Raw genomic sequence first — 18,325 nt, 5'->3', positions numbered from 1 at the left:
CCTACACTTTCCTACACTTTCTCTGCCAAGTAATCTTTACTAACGCATTAATTTTTCCCTTTTTGGGATAAAGTCCTAGTCACGTTTTGAAAAGCAGCCTGTAATTCATCTGTTACCGTGACATCCTTGTCGAACAGCAGTCAGTGCTGACTGCAGTGGACAGCAGTAGGCTGGCAGAGTATGTCTGGGAGAAAAGATGAGCAGAGTTTAACGCAAAGGAGGGGAGCGGGGTTCCAGCCTCGGCCCTCACCCCCTCACGCCATCTTTCTGGGCCCGTCCCTGCTCTGCAAACAGAGGTGACAGTGTCCACCCCTCGGGGTTGCCCTGTGGTCACAGCCAGTGAGATCACACGGGCACGAGGTTCTGGAAGCCTCATAGCTTTATAATTGTCAGTTTTCTTCCTGCTGCCCCTATTACTGTTGACAGAGTAGCTTCAGCTTTGTGAAGACTGTGTGATGGCAAGGCCCAGAGCTTTCTTTAATCTTGTCAATATTTGGAATTTAAAAGTTGTTTCCATACATAAGTCGTACAAGGTTCTAGAACAAGTTTCCATCAGTGTGGTTCATCGTGTTAGCTCCTCAGGGGAATAGGAGTCTGGGGTAGTCACGTCCTTCTCCAGATGTGAAAATGAATCCATTAGGAACGTGGGGTGACTGGGATGTGACTGTAACGTTCCAGCAACTTCTGACTTCAAATAGCACTACTCCCTCCAAATGCTCTGTGCTGAAGGCCATGTGATGCTGTTTTGTTCTCAAAAGCTGTTTGGACCCCCCCTCCTTTCTTTTTCTGTAGGAATTTTTATAGGACCAACAACAAGCCACATCAGAAAACATATCTTATTTTACGGCTGTGCTCTCTTTTAGCACATCTGGAATATTATGCAATTAGATTACTTTTCCTCCTCAATTTTAGCGCTAAATGGCCATTTGCAAAAATGAAATCTCTCTTTTATAATGATAAATGTAAAGACTCATTTGTAATTACAAAGTGCCTTCAAAACCTACTAACTCTTGATAACGCTGCGAGGAAGTTGTAATCCCCTCCGTAAGATAGAGAAGCTGAGGCTCAGAGCTGTTAAAGGACTTCTGTTATGTCACTCGTCCTACGGTGACAAGCTCTAGGGGGAGAACCCGGGTTTCTGACCTCCTCAGCCTGTCTGCTCTCTGCTGCGCTTGCTGCGTTTATGCTCCATGGGATCAAGGATTTCTCTTTACTTAGAAGAATGTGTTCCCCAAATGAGCTCCAATCCTATTTTAAGCGAATTCCACTTGGATTTGTTAAGTTTTGAGCTGAATTCAGGCAAACCGTTGCCTGTCTGAGCTTTGCTGCCTTCTATCATAGAATATGGGTGGTTTTTATTTTTTTATTTTATATTTATTTTTTGTTTGTTTTTTTTGGGGGGGTGGTTTTTAAATCACCCTCCTTGGAGCCTTCGGGATGCTGATGAGCTGGTGGGGGGAGGGGCTGCCGTGGGCAGGAGGCCAGGCCGAGTGGGCGGGCTCCTCATGCCCGCATCAGCTAAAGCGGCTTTGCTTTGAGCTGTGCTATAGATGCTGTGTGATTTAGAGGGAACAGATTGGAAAGGTGTCACATGGCAGAGAGCCTGGGGTTCTGGGTTTTAAAACAAAAAAGACCTAAACCTCGAGGCCGTCTGGTGACGGTGCTCTCGTGACGACCCTGGCTTGAGCTCAAAGCCTTCATGACATGACATGCAGAACCGTCTTCTAGGGACTTCCTTGGTGGTCCAGTGGTTGAGACTTTGCCTTCCAGTGCAGGGGGTGCGGGTTTGATCCCTGGTTGGGGAGCTAAGATCCCACGTGCCTCTCAGCCAAAGAACCAAAACATAAAACAGAAGCAATATTGTAAAAAATTCAATAAAGACTTAAAAAATGGTCCACATCAAGGGGCTTCCCTGGTGGCGCAGTGGTTAAGAATCCGCCTGCCAATGCAGGGGACACAGGTTCGAGCCCTGGTCCGGGAAGATCCCACGTGCCGCGGAGCAGCTAAGCCCGCGCGACACAACTACTGAGCCTGCGCTCTAGAGCCCGCGAGCCACAACTACTGAGCCCACGTGCCACAACTACCGAAGCCCATGTGCCTAGAGCCCGTGCTCCGCAACAAGAGAAGCCACCACAGTGAGAAGCCCGCGCACCGCGACGAAGAGCAGCCCCCGCTCGCCACAACTAGAGAAAGCCCGCGCGCAGCAGCGCAGACCCAACAACGCAGCCAATAAATAAATAAATAAAATAAATTTTTTAAAATTGAAAAAAACATGGTCCACATCAAAAAAGTCTAAAAAAAAAAAAGAACCGTCTTCTAGCTGACACCTAGAGAAGGCAATGATCTGACCAAGATCGTATGGCTCAGAAGAGGAGGAATTGCGATTTGAACCCACTTCACAGACACATGCCATTCCCTCTACCCGGAATCCTGCCGGGGGTGGAACCGCTTCCCCCAGCCTCCTTTCACCCAGTAAGTCCCTCCCCCTGTGAGGTCAGCTCACGGCACTTGCACAGGAACCTTCTCCGACCCACCATCTAAGTCAGTTGCCCTTTTTTGTGGCCCCGTGGCTCCATGTTCCTCTTCTTCAAACGCTTTAGTGTAGTTGCAATTCTCATTGCTTGGTAATTCTTTGATTAACACCTGTCTCTTAACGCTACACTGTGAGCTTCATGAGGTCAGGTCTGTTTTGTTTTGTTTTGCTTTGTTTTGTTTTATTCCATCATTAGGTCCTCAGTACCCAGCAGAATACATGCCATATAGCGCATGTTCATTTCATTTGTTGAATTAATGAATGAATGGAGTAGAAGGACAGACAGATGTCTAGCCTCCCAGGCAGTGATATTAAACATTACGTGTGCTGCCCCCAAGATCCCTTCTCACTCTGACCACCAGTGGTCCTGGCAGTCCCTGCCAGGGCCGTCATGCTGTTTTGCAGCTGATAGCGAGTTGAGGGGTGGGCAGGGCTGTCCCGGTGGAGAAGGACTGGGGTGAATCCAGGACCAGCGAGGACAGGCCGGAAGCCCTTGTCAGCTCACTGTGAGGGGAGCTCCCGCTCAGCCTGCTCTGTGAGTCCCAGGTGGGCTGCCCTGGAACTGGTCCAGCATCAGGCTCTGCGGAGAGAACTCAAGCTTGAACCAGAAAATCTCCACGGTTCCTGATCCTGGATTCTGTGATTCCGTAAAACATGCTGCTTGGACGAGTGGTATATAATCAAGCTCTCCCTGCTGTATTGCAGCCTAGGGTATCAGGGCTAGAGGAAGCTCGTCCTCCCAGCCGAGTCCCAGTTCAGTCCCTCTCTCCCGTAACCTCTCACTCAGTATCTGTCGAGAGATGACGCTATGAGTTAGCCCCAGAGAGTCCCTTCTCAAAAGCATTTGCAAAGTAACCATAAATCATTGGAAATATATATAAATTTCTCTCTACTGATGTGTGCTTCCTTCATAATTAACTAGACACTGAGTCTCTCAAAGTAATTAGCCCACTTTCTCCAAGACTCACTAAAGAAATAAAAGCTATGCGACATAGCACACTCATGGCTAATCCTACTCATGAGTAATGGGGTTGAGGAGAGCTCTGTAGCATACTCCTTGGTTGGGTGGCTCTTAATACCAGATGGGTGACATCGTACATACCCTTATATCTCGGGAACCCTCTGTTGTTTGGGGCTGTGAGATCTCAGGGCTCACCTCTAGGTGCAGCAAAACTGCCCAGAGCAAGGTCCTACCAGCCTTTCACAGGACTCCATACAGACCTCATCCTGGACCCAGTGGTTTTGGTTGATTGCTGAATGATGGATTTTCAGTTGAGCCTTCTTAGCCAGGATTATAAGGCCCTCTCCCCACAGATTATGCATCCTCTGGTTGGCTCTCCATTGGACCGCTTATACCTGGAACATACCCTCAGCATCCTCTGTTGAAACAGACGAGGAAACACATAATGAAGCCCCCTACCAGTACCACGTGTCATTCGCCACCTAGATTACGCTCTTTGCCCTTCACCTGCCAAAATCCTACTCGTCCTTAAGATCTAGATCTAATCTCATCTCCCTGCCAGTCTTTTCTAACCCCTAAGTCGTTTACAATCTATGCCATCCATTTAACACTTGGCGCTAACAGCATTGTCCTGCTAGCTGTCATTTCATGCATCCATGTCTCAGCTCCCAAACAGATGGTAATCTAGCCTCATCCTTCTTTGTCTTATTTTGCGATACCTCTTCCCCCTCACCCTGCCGCTGTGTTGTACCCAGAACGGCCACCCCATGAATATTTATGTATTGATCAAGCAATGCCTATCCCTGTTCTGTACCTCCTCAGTGGCTGCCTCCGCACAGAATAAATCATTGTGGATCAATCGACTGAGATGAAAATGTAGCACTTCACCTGCCAAACATCTTGTGTTTTGTGACCTGGCTCATCCCCTGAGGTGCCAGCGCGTTCGCGAAGCTGCGGTGCACCAGCACGGAGTTAAAGTTAGCTCTGTTGACTTGGGCTGTGCAGACGCAGCCAGGGAGAAAAGGAAAACCTCTTCCAAATTCCCCACATGGAGGAAAAGCACAGAGCTTTGGAAATCTGTGCAACATGAGACGTTACTCCAGGCTTGTTAGAAATGTAGGAGGACGGCTTGGAAGACAATGGATAGTTGGAAAGAACTTTTCAGATACGGTAAATGCGGTTAGAGCACGACAAGCAGCGGTCTTAGAAACCATTTGTGGAAAACGCAGGGCAGCCTGGCTGCTAAGTTCATGAAGTCAAGAAGAGGAGCCATCTGGGCAGGTGGAGACCAACCACGTTGTTCTCTCGCGATGGTCCTGCCACCGGCCAAGCAGGGGTCTGCTAGGGTTTTCTATTGTTGCTTTCTGTTTATCTTTAGTACAAATCTGAGTGCCCAACTTCCTCTTCTAGTAATAGTCAACTAGGCTGTTTGGGCGAACTCTCCTCCAAAATGAAAAGTTTACTGTGATAAAATATACATAACATAAAATTTACTCTTCTCACCATTCTTAAGTATACAGTTCAGTGGCGTTAAGGACATTCACACTGTTATGCAGCCGTCACCTCCGTCCACCTCCAGAACTTTCTCATCCTCCTCAGCTGAAACTCTGTCCCCCTTAAACGCTAACTCTCTGCCCCCGTCCCTCAGACCCTGGCAGCCACCACTCTCCTTTCTGTCTCTATGGATTTGGCGACTCCAGGGACCTCATGGAAAAGGAGTTGTATACTGTTGGGCCTTCTGTGTCTGCCTTATTTCACTGACTGTAATGTCTTCAGGGCTCCTTCAGGTTGTCGCATGTATCCTATTAGGATCCATTTGTACAGATGAGGAAGTTGAAGCTCAGATAACCTGTCCAAGGTCATTCGGGCCTTTCTGTGTGGCCCCAACTGAGGGTCTAGAATCTTGAGCCACATAAATAATAATACCAATTGTTAACTATAGCTTGAACTGTGCTAAACACTTTACATATACTATTTTCATTCAGTCCTTCAAAACCCCTGTGAGTACACGATCTGGATCTTAGAATGAAAACCTGGACCAGCGGTTAAGAACTGGCCCAAGGGCTTCCCTGGTGGCGCAGTGGTCGAGAGTCCACCTGCCGATGCAGGGGACGCGGGTTCGTGCCCCGGTCCGGGAAGATCCCACATGCCGCGGAGCGGCTGGGCCCGTGAGCCACGGCCGCTGGGCCTGCGCGGCCGGAGCCTGTGCTCCACGACGGGAGAGGCCACAATGGTGAGAGGCCCGCGTACCCAAAAAAAAAAAAAAAAAAAAGGACTGGCCCAAGATCCGAGAGCTGGGAAGCAGTAGGGTTGGACTGGGCTGCACCCCCGAGCCTCCCCGTGGGAGCGTCTATTAGAAAACTTCCGCAGAGCAGTTATTTTCATCTGGACGTGCGCGTGGGGAGCAAGAACACCGGCCCCCTCCCCGGAGGCAAGGGCGCGGCCTCCTTCCTCCTGACTGCCTGGCCTGAGACCCGGCCTCGGAAGAACCGGACGTTAGCGGGGGTTGATGGGAGCGAGAGGGGTGTTGGGGGACGTGAAGCGCCCCTGAGGACCTGCCAGGTGTTTGATGTGAAAAGGCACGTCTTGCCTGCAAAGCGTGTGTCTCCTGGGACCTCTTGAGCCGCCAGCGTGCGGGCGGCCCGGGAGCTGGGGCGCAGCTCCGGAAGCGGGTTCTCTGGCCCGGCCCCGCTTTCCCTCCTTCGGGGCCTGGCTTGGAGCTGTCTCTCCCACGGTGCTCACTGCCGGCGGAGCCATCTGGTTTGGCTTGTGGTGACTGACGCCGAGGAACAGAAATCCCTGTGGGAAGGGCGTGCGGCCGCAGAGGCAGTGGGAGGCGGTGCCGTCCACACCACGAACTCGGAGGCTCCGCTCCGCCTGGGCCCCGGGGGCGCAGGCCCAAGGCCGAGCGTCGCAACGGGAGAGCAGATGACGCAGTGGCAGAGCGTGCGTGATGGGGGGAGGAGAAGGCAGTGGATGGGGGGCCGGTTCGGTCCAGAGGGTCTGTTCCAACCCGAGACCCCCCTCCTGCGGGACCTCTTCCCCGGAGAGCCGGCCTGGCTGTCACCCAGCGACCCCCACGGCGCCAGCGGCGTCCCCGCGCCGCCTGCCCCGACATCCCTCCGATGGGCACCCCTTCCCTTCCGTCCGCGCGGGCCCTGCGGCCGCTCAGTCCCTGCAGAATCCCCTCTGTCCTCTGCACTGACGCCTGGGGGGCAGAGCTGGGGGGCCGGGCTGTCACTCGGCCCAGCCCTCTCCCTGGTGAGGTCAGGTGGCCTGACCAGCCACACGGCCGTGGCTGGGGCCTGGGGCCTTTCCTGCACTAAAGCAACGCGGCCTCTGTCCTCGAAAACCCCGGAGCAGCTCCTTGGGAGACGGGCACAGCGTCATCGGACCTGAGGTCTTATGATCAGGATTTCACTTTTTCCTCTTCCCCTTGGCTTCTTTTTTTTAATACGGGGAAGGTGAAGGGGGGGCGTGATTTTCTCGGTTTCTGGAGCGCTTGTGGAGGTCGTGCCCGATGCCGAGCAGTGGCTCACCGCTCTCCCTGGCTCCCGACCTCCCCCCGCTTCCCCAGCCCGGCCCCCGGCGTGCCCCCTGCCCCCCCCGCGTCCTTCCTCTCCCCAGCAGCCCTGCGGGTAAAGGAGGTGGGGGACAAAGCAGCGGGCCCCGAGCGCCCACCCCGGGAGGCACGCGTCCTCCTCACGTCACAAGGGGGGCGCCGAGGGCTCGGTCACGCAGACAGCAGAGGCCGGGGGAGGGAGTGGAAGTCGGACCCCTGCTGCAAGTCTGGGTTCTTCGCCGCCCCTCACACACCCCATTTCCCAGGCAACCAGCCCCCTCCCTGACCCCCTGCCCATCACCCTGCTCCCCTCACCTGAGCCCCCCGACCGGGCGGCCGTCAGACCGAGCCTCGGCCTCACACGAGCAGCAGCGAGTCGGCGGTCCCGCTTCCGTTACCCCGAAAACTGCACCTGCCGCAGCGCAGCACCGTCCCCGCCGCGGAGCAGCCCCTCTAGCTGGGTGGCCTCGGCGGGACCCGGGGCGCAGTGACCCGCTCGGGGAGGTGCCCAGCGCACCACCGGGAACGTGAAGGAGCTGCTCTCGTCACCGGTGGAAAAGCAGACGTTTCCCGTGTCTCGGGAGCGGGTGCTGGCGGCCTCCGGGGAAGGACTTGACCTCGAGGTCGGAGCCTGTGCGGTTGCCGGGGTCGACGTGATGGTGGGAAGATGGAGGTGGCCCAGCCCTCGCCGGGCCCCGGCCCCGCCGTCCCTTCCGTCCAGGGAAGCCTGGTGGCCCCGGTCCCTGCACAGAGCCCCTCCCTGGCACGCTGTTGCCTGGAGGGCGGCAGTGAGCTTAGCAGTACTTCTTTTCACTGACTTACCATCGGCTTTCAGTGCGATACTAGTTCCAGGTGTGTGCAGCGTAATGCAACATTTGTTGTAGGTCACACTCCACACAAAGTTGTTGCAAACATACTGACTGTATGCCCTGTACTGTACATTGCATCCTTCCCACTTGTTTATTTTATGCCTAGCAGTGTGTACCTCTTAATCCCCTCGCCGATTCTGCCCCGCCCCTCTGGCCACCACTAGTTTGTTGGCTGTGTGCTCTCGGGGCTGGGGTGTACAGCCGGGCGTGGGAGCGCTGGGTCACATGGTAATTGTTTACCTTCGTGGGGGCCCACCGGACTGTTCTCCACGGTGGCCACGCGGTTGTACGTTCCCGCTGGGCTGCTGGTTTCAGATCCAGGCCTGCCACCTACCCGCTGTGTGCACGTGGCCCAGTGACTTCCTCTCTCTCTCTCTCTCTCTCTCTCTCTCTCTCTCTCTCTCTCTCTCTCTCTCTGTTTCCTCATCTGTGTGTCGGGACAGTGGTGCTGTCTACCCAGTGGGGGTGTGATGCTTACATGGGTTCGTGGATGTAAAGGGCTTACATGCCAGTGCCTGGTGTGTAAGAGGCGCTACGTCTGCTGCTGTGGCTGTTTCTGAGCCAGCGGGGGCCATGACGGATGACGCTCTCTCTCTCTCTCTCTCTGTTTCCTCATCTGTGTGTCGGGACAGTGGTGCTGTCTACCCAGTTGGGGGTGTGACGCTTACATGGGTTCGTGGATGTAAAGGGCTTACATGCCGGTGCCTGGTGTGTAAGAGGCGCTACGTCTGCTGCTGTGGCTGTTTCTGAGCCAGCGGGGGCCATGACGGATGAAAGATTGAGAAGCTTTTGGGCTAAAAGAGGCCGCGTTGGGAGTATGTAAAAGAATCAGGAAGGCCCTAATCCAGACAGCTGGGGCTGGCCCTCCGGGCATCCCTCCCTCTGGGGAATCCACCTTCTCACCTGGGCCACGCTGAGCTGTGAGACCCGCCAGCTCCGTGGTCTTCGTGGATGGACCACTCCTCAGGGGCGAGAGACTCGGTCCTCCGCTCAGACCAGGGGCCAGGTTTCCCAGCCAGTGAAAGAAGGACCAAGTAATCCACCATCTGAAAGCTCCAAAAAGAAGTTTCTAGCAAACAGACAAAAGGCACTCCTCTCTCTCTCTCTCTCTCTCTCTCTCTCTCTCTCTCTCTCTCGCGTGCGCTCTCTCTCTCTCTCTCTCTCTCTCTCCAGTGATGTTAGGAAAAGGCAAACCTGCTTGATTTGCAGTTGAGTCTCTACTGAATTATGGCCAAATATTCTGCCAAATACTGTTTCTCTCAATTTTTAAAATTAATCCATATGTTTATGATTCATTTGCACCCAACTCATCACAGTGTTTTGTAAAAGCTGTTGGAATCCCAAGAATCCTTATAGGGGCCTTCCTGGAAGCACTTAGAAGCACAGAGATAAATTTTTTTCCCATTCGTCTTTGGTTGGAAATCTCAACTTGTAGAGGCCGTATTACCAGCTCTTCAGCTGAGAGACAGAGACCTGAGTGAACCACCGAAAAAATATAATAACAGTGTCGTGAGGGTGCTTTCATCTCATGCTCGTGCGGCGCTTGATGCCTTCCGAGCCCTGTCACCTTGTCTCCGAGGCAGTTGGGAAAAGTCGATGGGGTCAGTGCTGTTACTCTTTCAACGGAGGAGAAACTCAGAGTCAGGACGTGTGTCGTAGCCTGGAAATGAGGAGCCGGTTCTAGGCCCCTGTGAGTCGGGGAGGGGGCGGGGAGGACGGGCCCCTGCCCCAGGCCGGTGGGACAGCGGCCCCGCCTGCGGGAAAGCACCCTCCCACCCCTGCTGGGTCGCCAGGTCTGTCGCCGCACTTGTTCTAGTAAATGTTTGCATCGTCTTCAAACAGCCCACAGCCCCTTCGCCCTTTTTCTTGCTCAACTAATTTCTCCTCGCCTAGAACCCTGCATCCCTTGGAAACCCGGGATGCTGCCTGGTGCTGTCGGGATGGGAAAAGGGCCCTTGCTGTGCACGGGGGCGGGAAGGTGGGTCTCCCAGCTGCCCCGAGAGGCCAGTGCAGCGGGGCGCAGCTGGGCGCCACCCCTGCAGGGCACGCTGTCCCTGAAGGGCCCCGGCAGGGCAGGCCTCGGCCCTCCAGCCCCAGCGCGAGGCCTGCGGGGGAAGCGTCTTGCGGCGCACGCAGCCTCTGCATCGGGTGCCGTGGCCTGGTGTCTCTGGGGGCCTGGGTTCTACAAAAGGCTCTGCCACCAGGAACCAGGAACCGCAGCGGCCCGTGCTGCCAGCTCAGTGCTGTGCCCCCGGGGTTCCCTGCTCACCTCATTTAAAAATCACAGAAAGAGGCCCCACTTACCGAGCTCCTTCCGGTCTGTGCCACACGCTTGTGCGCTCTGTCCGGTGGTTCTGCTTTGAGCCGTCCTCCGCGGTCAACACGACTGTTATATCCACCTTCTATCCTGAGGCCCGGTGCGGGAACCAGCCGGCGTCACCGGGGGAGGACGTGGCACCGCTGGGCGGGGACCAGGCGCTGGCTCCGAGGCCTGCCCCGTGGCCGCCGCCCCGGCCCGCGCAGGGGGATGAGGCTCACGTCGGCGGAGGGCTTGGGGCGCCCCGGTGCTTACGGCTACCCTCGCTGCCTCCTAGCTGACGGCGTCCGCCTCCCTCGCTGTGGGAGGCAGGGGTGGGAGAGGGAAGGAGAAGGCCGTGGCTGAGCGCGGGCGGGGGCCGTGGAACCCCGGCAGGGCGGTGCGAGGCCGGACCGGCCTCCTCTAGGCCCGAACGCAGCCTCCCCCGCCGGGGTTCGGCGGTTGCATAAGCATATCCGTTCAGCAGCTTTTGCGCAGCACCTGCCCTATGCCAGACATTGCCCCGGGCGCCAGAGGAGCAAAGCGGGGTAACACGGCCGGGTGCCGTCCCGCAGGGGCACACAGCGCGTGCGATGGAGGCCAGCGGCTAGGGGACTCGCTGGGGAGATGCAGAGGCACAAGCCTGCCCAGTGCCCGGCAGGGCAAGTCTCTTTTCTTTTTTTAATAGAACAGCTTTCCTGAGATGTGATTCACGTGTCATACATCCATTTAAAATAGTCAACTCGGTGGTTTTTCTAACATTCACCACTATCCCATTCCAGACCATCTTCACTACCTTCAAAAGCAACCCCACCCTCATTAATAGTCACTCCATTTTCCACCAGCCCCTCAGCCCAGGGCAGTTATGAGTCTGCCTCCTGTCTGTATGCAATTGCCTATTCTGGACGTTTCATATAATGGAATCATATAAGATGTGGTCTTCTGTGTCTGGCGTCTTGCACTACGTGTAATGTTTTCAAGGCCCATCTGGGTTGTAGCATTAGAACGTCATTTCTTCTTATGGATGAATAATATTCCGTGTAGAGGTAGATTGTTTATCCAGTCATCGTTGGAAGGACCTTGGGATTATTTCCACTTTTTGGCTGTCGAGCAGAATGCTGCTCTGCACATGCGTGTACAAGTCTGTGTGTGGACAGACCCTCTCATTTCTCTTGAGCATATACCTGGTGGAGGGGCTGCTGGGTCATAGGGTGACTATGTTTCGGTGTCTGAAGAACTGCCGCGTTTAACTTTCAGAGGTTCCGCCAGCTCTTTCCCAGCGGCTGCACCGTTTCACATCCCCGCCAGCCACGCGTGAGGGTGCTTATTTCTCCATATCTTCTCCAACACTTGCTATCTTCTGTCTTTCTGATTATAGCCATCTTAGCTAGTACGAAGTGGCATCTCACTGTGATTTCGATTTGCATTTCCCCTGCTGGCTGATGATATTGGGCATCTTTTCATGCGCTTACCAGCCATCTGTATGTCTTCTTGGGAGAATTCTATTCAGATCCTTTGTGCATTTTTAATCAGATTATGTCTTTTTATTGTTGAGTTGTAGGAGTTCTTTATATATTCTAGATACGAGTTCCCTGTCAGTATATGATTGGCAAATATTTTCTCCCATTCTGTAAGTTATCTTTTCATTTTCTTAATGGTGTCCTTCGAAGCACAGAAGTTGCTAATTTTGATGAAGCCCAATTCGTCCATTTTTTCTTTTGTCACCTGTGCTTTTGGTGTCGTACCTAAGGAAGCTTTGCCTGGCCCAGGGTCAAGAAGATGGACTCTCGTGTTTTCTTCTAAGACTGCTGTAGTTTTAGGTCTTACGTTTAGACGTGTGACCTATTTTGAGTTAATTTTTGTCTGGTGTGAGGAAAGGGCCACCTTCGTTCTCTTGCGTGAGGACGCAGAGGCGTCCCAGCACCGCTTGTTGAAAAGACGTTTCCCCGTCGAATGGCCTTGGGGCGGGAAGAGGTGGACGCGCCGCCCCGCTTCATCGGGGGGCCTCAGGGCAGCTCCCAGGGCCCAGCCCAGGCGCGGCCGCTGAGTAGAGCCACTGGCCGGCGGTGTGGAGCCAGGGGCCCCGAGGAGCCTCCCGCAGCCACTCGGAGGTGCCTTCTCCCCTTACCTGGACCCACGAGGGGGCTGAAATGCGAACAGGCCCATGAGGCACAGTCCTCACCCTTCCTGGAGGCGGCGAGCGGGGCAAGGCGACCAGCCCCGGGCCGAGGAGCAGAGGGGGCCTCCTGCTCAGCGAGGGGCCTGGCGGCAAAATGGGCGGAGAGGAAGGAGGGCGCGCACCGAGAGCAAGTCCACGACGTGTCCCGAGTCCCCGAGAAGCACGGGGCCCTGTGGCACCTGTGGGGAACGGCGGGCCTCCCAGGGCGTACGGAGCGCCCGACCCCGCCAGGGGCCCCTGTTCACGGCTCTAGCTTTCCTGCAGGCCTGCGGCGGCCTCCCGCTGGGCAGCGGGCGCGTGGCGTTGATGTCCCTGGGGCTCTGCCCGGGACCCACTCGTCCGCTCCAGCTTCTCCACCTGCAGCGACGCAGGCAGCGCTGGCTCTCCCAGGAAGGGGGCTGGAAAGGAGGAATTTGGTGGCTTGAAGGAGAGACACAGGAGTGCCCGGAGAGGGGAGGGCCAGGCCTGCTGGCCAGGGCCCCGGGGGCTTCCTGATGAGCTGTTGTGTCCCCGTGTGTCTCAGCAGCTGCCATGCAGTAGAAGCCTTAGTGCTGTCGGGACCCCCTGTTCCAGAATCACCCAGCTGTTCCACGGCAGCCAGGCCAGCAGCCGCCTGGTAGAACCAGCATCAGAGTGGTTGCCTGCACAGCAGAGAGATGGCACGATTGTCCGTATGCTCCCCACGGCCTGCAGGGGGCACGCTTGGCCCCTAACCGCTCTGCTCGTCGGGGGTCCGCCTCGGAGCCCGGGGCCCCCGCCCAGCTGCTGAGTCAGGGCGGCCCAGGAAATCAATTTGCAAGAAGCTTCCTTCCCAATGGATGCGCTCAGTCCAAGGGGACGCAGAGGTCAGCGTTCCTGTCACCGGCTCCTCTGTAAGGGACGCGCCGGCCGTCAGCAGGGGAGCGCCTCTGTAGCGCCCCGTCGGTGGCCCTGTGTCCTCCTCAGCTTTCACCGCTGCTTCTGCAGGAGACACGCCTGCCCCTCACTCACCTGCCTTTCTCTCCCGCTCTCCAGGACACACAGGACCAGCCACTGCTACCGCATCACCTACCGCCACATGGAGCGCACGATGTCGCAGAGAGAGGTCGGCCGCGTCCACCAGGCCGTGCAGGAGGCAGCCGTACGGCTGCTGGGCGTCGAGGGCCGGTTTTGATGTCGCCACCTCCCCGGCCGCGGCCCTCCCAGGGCCCCGGGTTTGCTGAACCAAAGAGAAGAAGATACTGTTTGTGGACGGAGGCATCCGTCATCTTGTGATAAATGGGTCAGTTTCGGGACTTTCAGAAAATAAAGGATTGCTCTGGAGCAACTGTTGACATAGCGTATGTGTCTTTTGCTTGGGAAAAGTTGGGGGAAGGAGCAGTAATACAAGGGTTGCCTTCTTTTCCTTTTAGAAATGCTTTGCCCGTTGGCGCTCGGTGCGGTTAATTGGTCCCTGGATTCTGTTAAAGTGTAAACACCAGACGTGATTTCCTGCCTGACAGGCTCTTCCCCCCGTGTAACGAGCGGAGCCACACACAGGGACACACTCCAGACCACAGGAGCTTTGCTCGGTCGGCTCCCGTTCCTTTCTCCCTCCTTTTTCTGTTCTGCAAAGGGCAGGCTGCAGACAGGGCGCGGATGAAATGCCAGGGCCCCTTCGGAGGCGGGGGAGTCACATCTCTGAGCGAGCAGGGATTTACCTCCTTTTCGCAAAGCGGGGCTTTTGGAGCCACGTCTCTGGCCCCAGGGTGTGGACAAAGCTGCCTCCTGCCCGCCGCCCCTGCCCCCAGAGGGGAGGTAGCGCCCCGGGGCTGGGTGGCACCCGGCACTGCAGGGCCAGGTCCTCGAAGCCCCGGAGAGTTTGTTTCCTAACGGAGGGCCTCTGCTTCCGGAGCCGACCTTTATGGAGGAGCACGGGGCTTTGATGCTCCCCTTTTCCATCCTGAGCGCTTTGTAGTCTGCCCGCTTCCCTCCTGACGAGTTTTCATAAGCAGATTCCCTCCCCGGGTGATGCTGGAGGCTGACGGAGGACCGTAAGCTCCGGATAAATATTTGATGAGGGCGGCCAGCGGCGTGGGGGTGGGCAGCTGCTCCAGCAGGAAGGAGTGGCTTCAATGTCACTTTACCCTCTTTACCCAGGGGGACGCGGAGGTAGCGCCCCGGGGCTGGGTGGCACCCGGCACTGCAGGGCCAGGTCCTCGAAGCCCCGGAGAGTTTGTTTCCTAACGGAGGGCCTCTGCTTCCGGAGCCGACCTTTATGGAGGAGCACGGGGCTTTGATGCTCCCCTTTTCCATCCTGAGCGCTTTGTAGTCTGCCCGCTTCCCTCCTGACGAGTTTTCATAAGCAGATTCCCTCCCCGGGTGATGCTGGAGGCTGACGGAGGACCGTAAGCTCCGGATAAATATTTGATGAGGGCGGCCAGCGGCGTGGGGGTGGGCAGCTGCTCCAGCAGGAAGGAGTGGCTTCAATGTCACTTTACCCAGGGGGACGCGTCCTGTGGATTTTCAAGGGAATGGAGAGCTGCATCCCAGCCCGGCCCAGCTGCTGTCCAGGGTCCTGGGGCCACAGGCGCTGGCCCTGGAGAGGAGGGGTCTAATGCACGGCGTGATTGGTAATCTCTCCTCCAGGAGCATTTGCTAGCAGACCATTCCTGATCCAGGCGGGGGCCGCATTTCCAGAGACCCCTTTTATCCCCAAGACCCCTTAGGCATTCACGGAAATCCTGGCGTAACCCCCAGAAGACGCGGCACCGCCCCTCGGCCCACGACCTGAGCGCGTATCTGTCAAATGCCGAGCGCCGTGCTAGGGCCTGGGGGCAGTGCTGACATTCTGGGGGGAGGGCAGACATTCGGGCGGCGCGCAGAGGGCTTTGCTGAACCTTCCTCTCGACGCTCCATGAGATGTAGTCAACCTTCCCCTAAATTCTGCTGTGAGGCCGGCGGTCTCGGGCCCCAACCAGGAGCGCGCCCGAGCCTGCTGCCTCCCGACGAAGACCCCGGAGCCAGACGGACTTGGGTGCCTTGCCAGGTCGGCGCCTCCCGCTGCTCCCGGGACCTGTGTCCTGCGAGCCCCCAGCCGCGCGGGCTCGTGCGACCCCCGCCTCCACTCTGGGTGTCGGCGCTTGTGCCAAAGGTGGGCCCGCCCGCCAGGGGGCCGAGGGGACATCCAGCTCCTCACCTTTCTCGTGGGACTCCCGCAGGAGAATAAAGAGTGAAGAAGAAAAAAATAGCAAAGACAGTGGAAGCCCTGAGGCGAACAGCACTCTGCAGCTCGGTGACAGATGAGTCCGTATAAATGGAGCGCCGTGACCAACACCAGTGTCACCGCCACCGCCGGGAGGCTCCCTCCCGTCCTTCGCGAAGCCGGGACGGCGATCTGCCTGCTGCAGCGGTTGGTCAGGCGTGGAACCCGGAACCTCAGAAGCTGCCGGTGACATCTGCTCTGGCAGCGGACATCGGGAACCGGGTGGGGAAGGGATCACCGGCACGGCGGCTCTCCCTCCCCCACGTCCCGGCGGCCACATGGGGTCCTCCGTCCCCACGTCGGCTGCCCGGTCTCCGTGACGACCATCCTCACTTGGATATGGTGCCAGGCAGCCGCCAGGCAGGGCCATCGCTGCGCATCCGCGGGCCACAGTGGAGGGAGGACGCGTACCAGCGACGGCGGGGTGACAGCGGCTGGCCCCGCCCCCCGGGCGTCCCAGGCACAGCGCGCCGCATGTGTTCAGCCGCCTGGGTCTGGGCCGCTGTTCCACGTGCAATAGATGAGCCAGGAAAAGGCGGACCAGGCCCGGCACGCCCGCCTTCCACTCTCACGACCCCCGGTGGCCCCGTTCTTCCCTCCGGGAGCGAGATCAGCGTGCTCGGGGAGGTGCTGCAGAGCCAGGGCTGGAGGAGGCCTCTCTGACTCCCACGCCTGCGCTCTGCACGTTGCCCCCAGCTGCGCCCCCTGCACTGGCTCGGCGCCCGGCCTACGACAGGCAGGACGGGGACTCACCCTGGACACCACAAGACAGAGGGGCCACCGCTGCGCTGCGGCCGTCACCACCGGGACGGTGGCGGCACCACTGCCCAGCCCCGGGACCCCTCCGCAAGGGGCTGGGGCACGCGACATGGGCCCTCGGGGCCAGCCCTGGTTCTGCATCAAAACCGTTGCAAGGTCCTCTCGATCATCTGACGCTTCAAGTGGTCAATAGAGTTACACTTGCTGCTTCAGGACGGCAGGTCAGACTCAGGGCCACAGTCAGAGCTGGAAAGGTCAGCTGCGGAGCGGCAGGAAAGCCCAGGACGGAGCAGTCTAGGACCCTGCGAGGGTAATGCGTGCGCTCCCAGGAGGCCGCGTCCCCGCACCCGCGAAGGCGGGGCAGCAGGAGGAAACGTTCTTCTTGCCCTCGGTGACCAATTACTCGAGATGCTAGTGGCTCTGGTGTCCTAGATGGCGTCTAAAAGCCAACGACAGCAACACACAAACCCAAAGCCGGTGCCCTGTTCCAAGGCAGGGGCTACAGACACTTGTACAGGCGGGAGACCGCCCGGCTCGGGCCCCTTCTCTGGCCCATTCCCGAGCCTGGGGCTGGTCTGGGGCGGGCGGATCAGGTGCCTCGTGGAGCACTGGACCAAGCCCGAGGCTGAGCTTAGATCAGGTCTAAACCCGGCTCTGCCATGGTGAGTCACTTAGCATCCCTGAGGCTACATGTTCTCCGCTCTGAGATGGAGGGGATGATCCTCTCCTCCTTCCAGGGACCGGGTGTGGACGGCTCAGCAAGGAGGAAGAAGATCGTGTGTAAAACTCTTAAGCATCTCATTTTAGCCTCACACAAACTCTGAAACTTAACCACAGTACGTCCGCCTAGGAGCTAAGAACATGAGGCCAAGGACCAGGCCCAGGGTCCTCCCGTGAGCGGGTATTTGGCCTAGAATTTAAGGCCCGCCCTCTGTAAGACCAAAGCCCGCGGTCTTCCTGCCCTGCCCTGTGTCTGCCAAGAACTGACACGGATGAGAACACAGTGGCCGTGCCTCGCCCTTTGCAGTCTCAGGTGTGAGATGGGGGGCGCCCTCCACAGCCTTTGCTCCCCAAGTGCAGGCCCGCATGTGCACATGTGTTTGTCTATTCGGACGCAAGACTCAAAGAGGGCTTGGCCTGCACACACTTCCAAAGGACGCGGGGAGACCAGGCCACATTGAGTTAAACCGGAGACTTCAAGGAGGGCGCATGAGGCTGGTTAAACTACAAGGATCGATCCAAGAAGGAAATCAGTTTAACCAGTGGGCTCAACGCTAAAGCAGCACGTCCCAGCTGTGTCCCGGCTACACCCTGGGCTGTTGGAGCCCTCGGGCAGGACGGGTGCCCACGGCTGTGTGCCAACCATGGCCTGCTGGCTGTGTAGTCACCCTTCTCTCCCAAACAGGAGGGGCTTTCGGGACGCAGGTGTGTGAGACTGGCATTATTACAGAGGAAACTTTGAAATCTATTTTTAACGGCTTCGAATCTATTGAGTGACTCGTTTGAAGTCATCTATATTTTATTACTAATAAGAAACAACTAGGGTGCCAAAGCAAGTCAACGGAAAAAGGAAAGTCTTTTCAACAGGTGAGCTGGGGCAACTGGGTCCCCACGTAAGAAAAAAAGAAAAACATCTCAACCCCGATGCCACACGTCACACAAAAATTAATTCAAGCTGGAGCCTAAATATAAAAGCCCAAACCTTACTATCAGGCTTAAAAAAGAAAATGTAAAGGACTATCCTTGTGACCTTGGGTAGGCAATGACCTCCTAGAGAGGACACAGGAAGAGCTAGTAAAGAAAAGAAATGATCAACTGGACTTTTTCAAGATTTAAAACATCTGCTCTTTGAAACACGTCATTAAGAAGATGAATGGGGGACTTCCCTGGTGGTCCAGTGGTTAAGAATCTGCCCTTCCACTGTAGGGGGGCACAGGTTCGAT

General features: G+C 56.9%; 1 protein-coding gene across 5 annotated transcripts in view; it reads left to right on the top strand.

Moving 5' to 3' along the window:
* FARS2 (phenylalanyl-tRNA synthetase 2, mitochondrial) overlaps window positions 1-18,325 on the top strand; it is a 419,843-nt gene that overhangs the window by 381,363 nt on the left and 20,155 nt on the right. For 4 of the 5 annotated variants that reach the window (XM_028479858.2, XM_055079823.1, XM_055079820.1 and 1 more), the window contains one exon: window positions 13,415-13,697. The exons of the other annotated variant lie outside the window; for it this stretch is intronic. In XM_028479858.2, the coding sequence (XP_028335659.1) occupies window positions 13,415-13,553 (139 nt within the window). In that variant the 3' untranslated portion in view covers window positions 13,554-13,697. Of the gene's footprint in view, window positions 1-13,414; window positions 13,698-18,325 lie in introns of those variants that run through there. 5 annotated transcript variants of the gene reach the window in all.

This window comes from Physeter macrocephalus, chromosome 18 (assembly GCF_002837175.3).
Source record: "Physeter macrocephalus isolate SW-GA chromosome 18, ASM283717v5, whole genome shotgun sequence".
NCBI lineage: Eukaryota > Metazoa > Chordata > Mammalia > Artiodactyla > Physeteridae > Physeter > Physeter macrocephalus.
The sequence above is the reverse complement of the archived record's forward strand: the minus strand, read 5'-3'. Positions and strand labels throughout refer to the sequence as shown.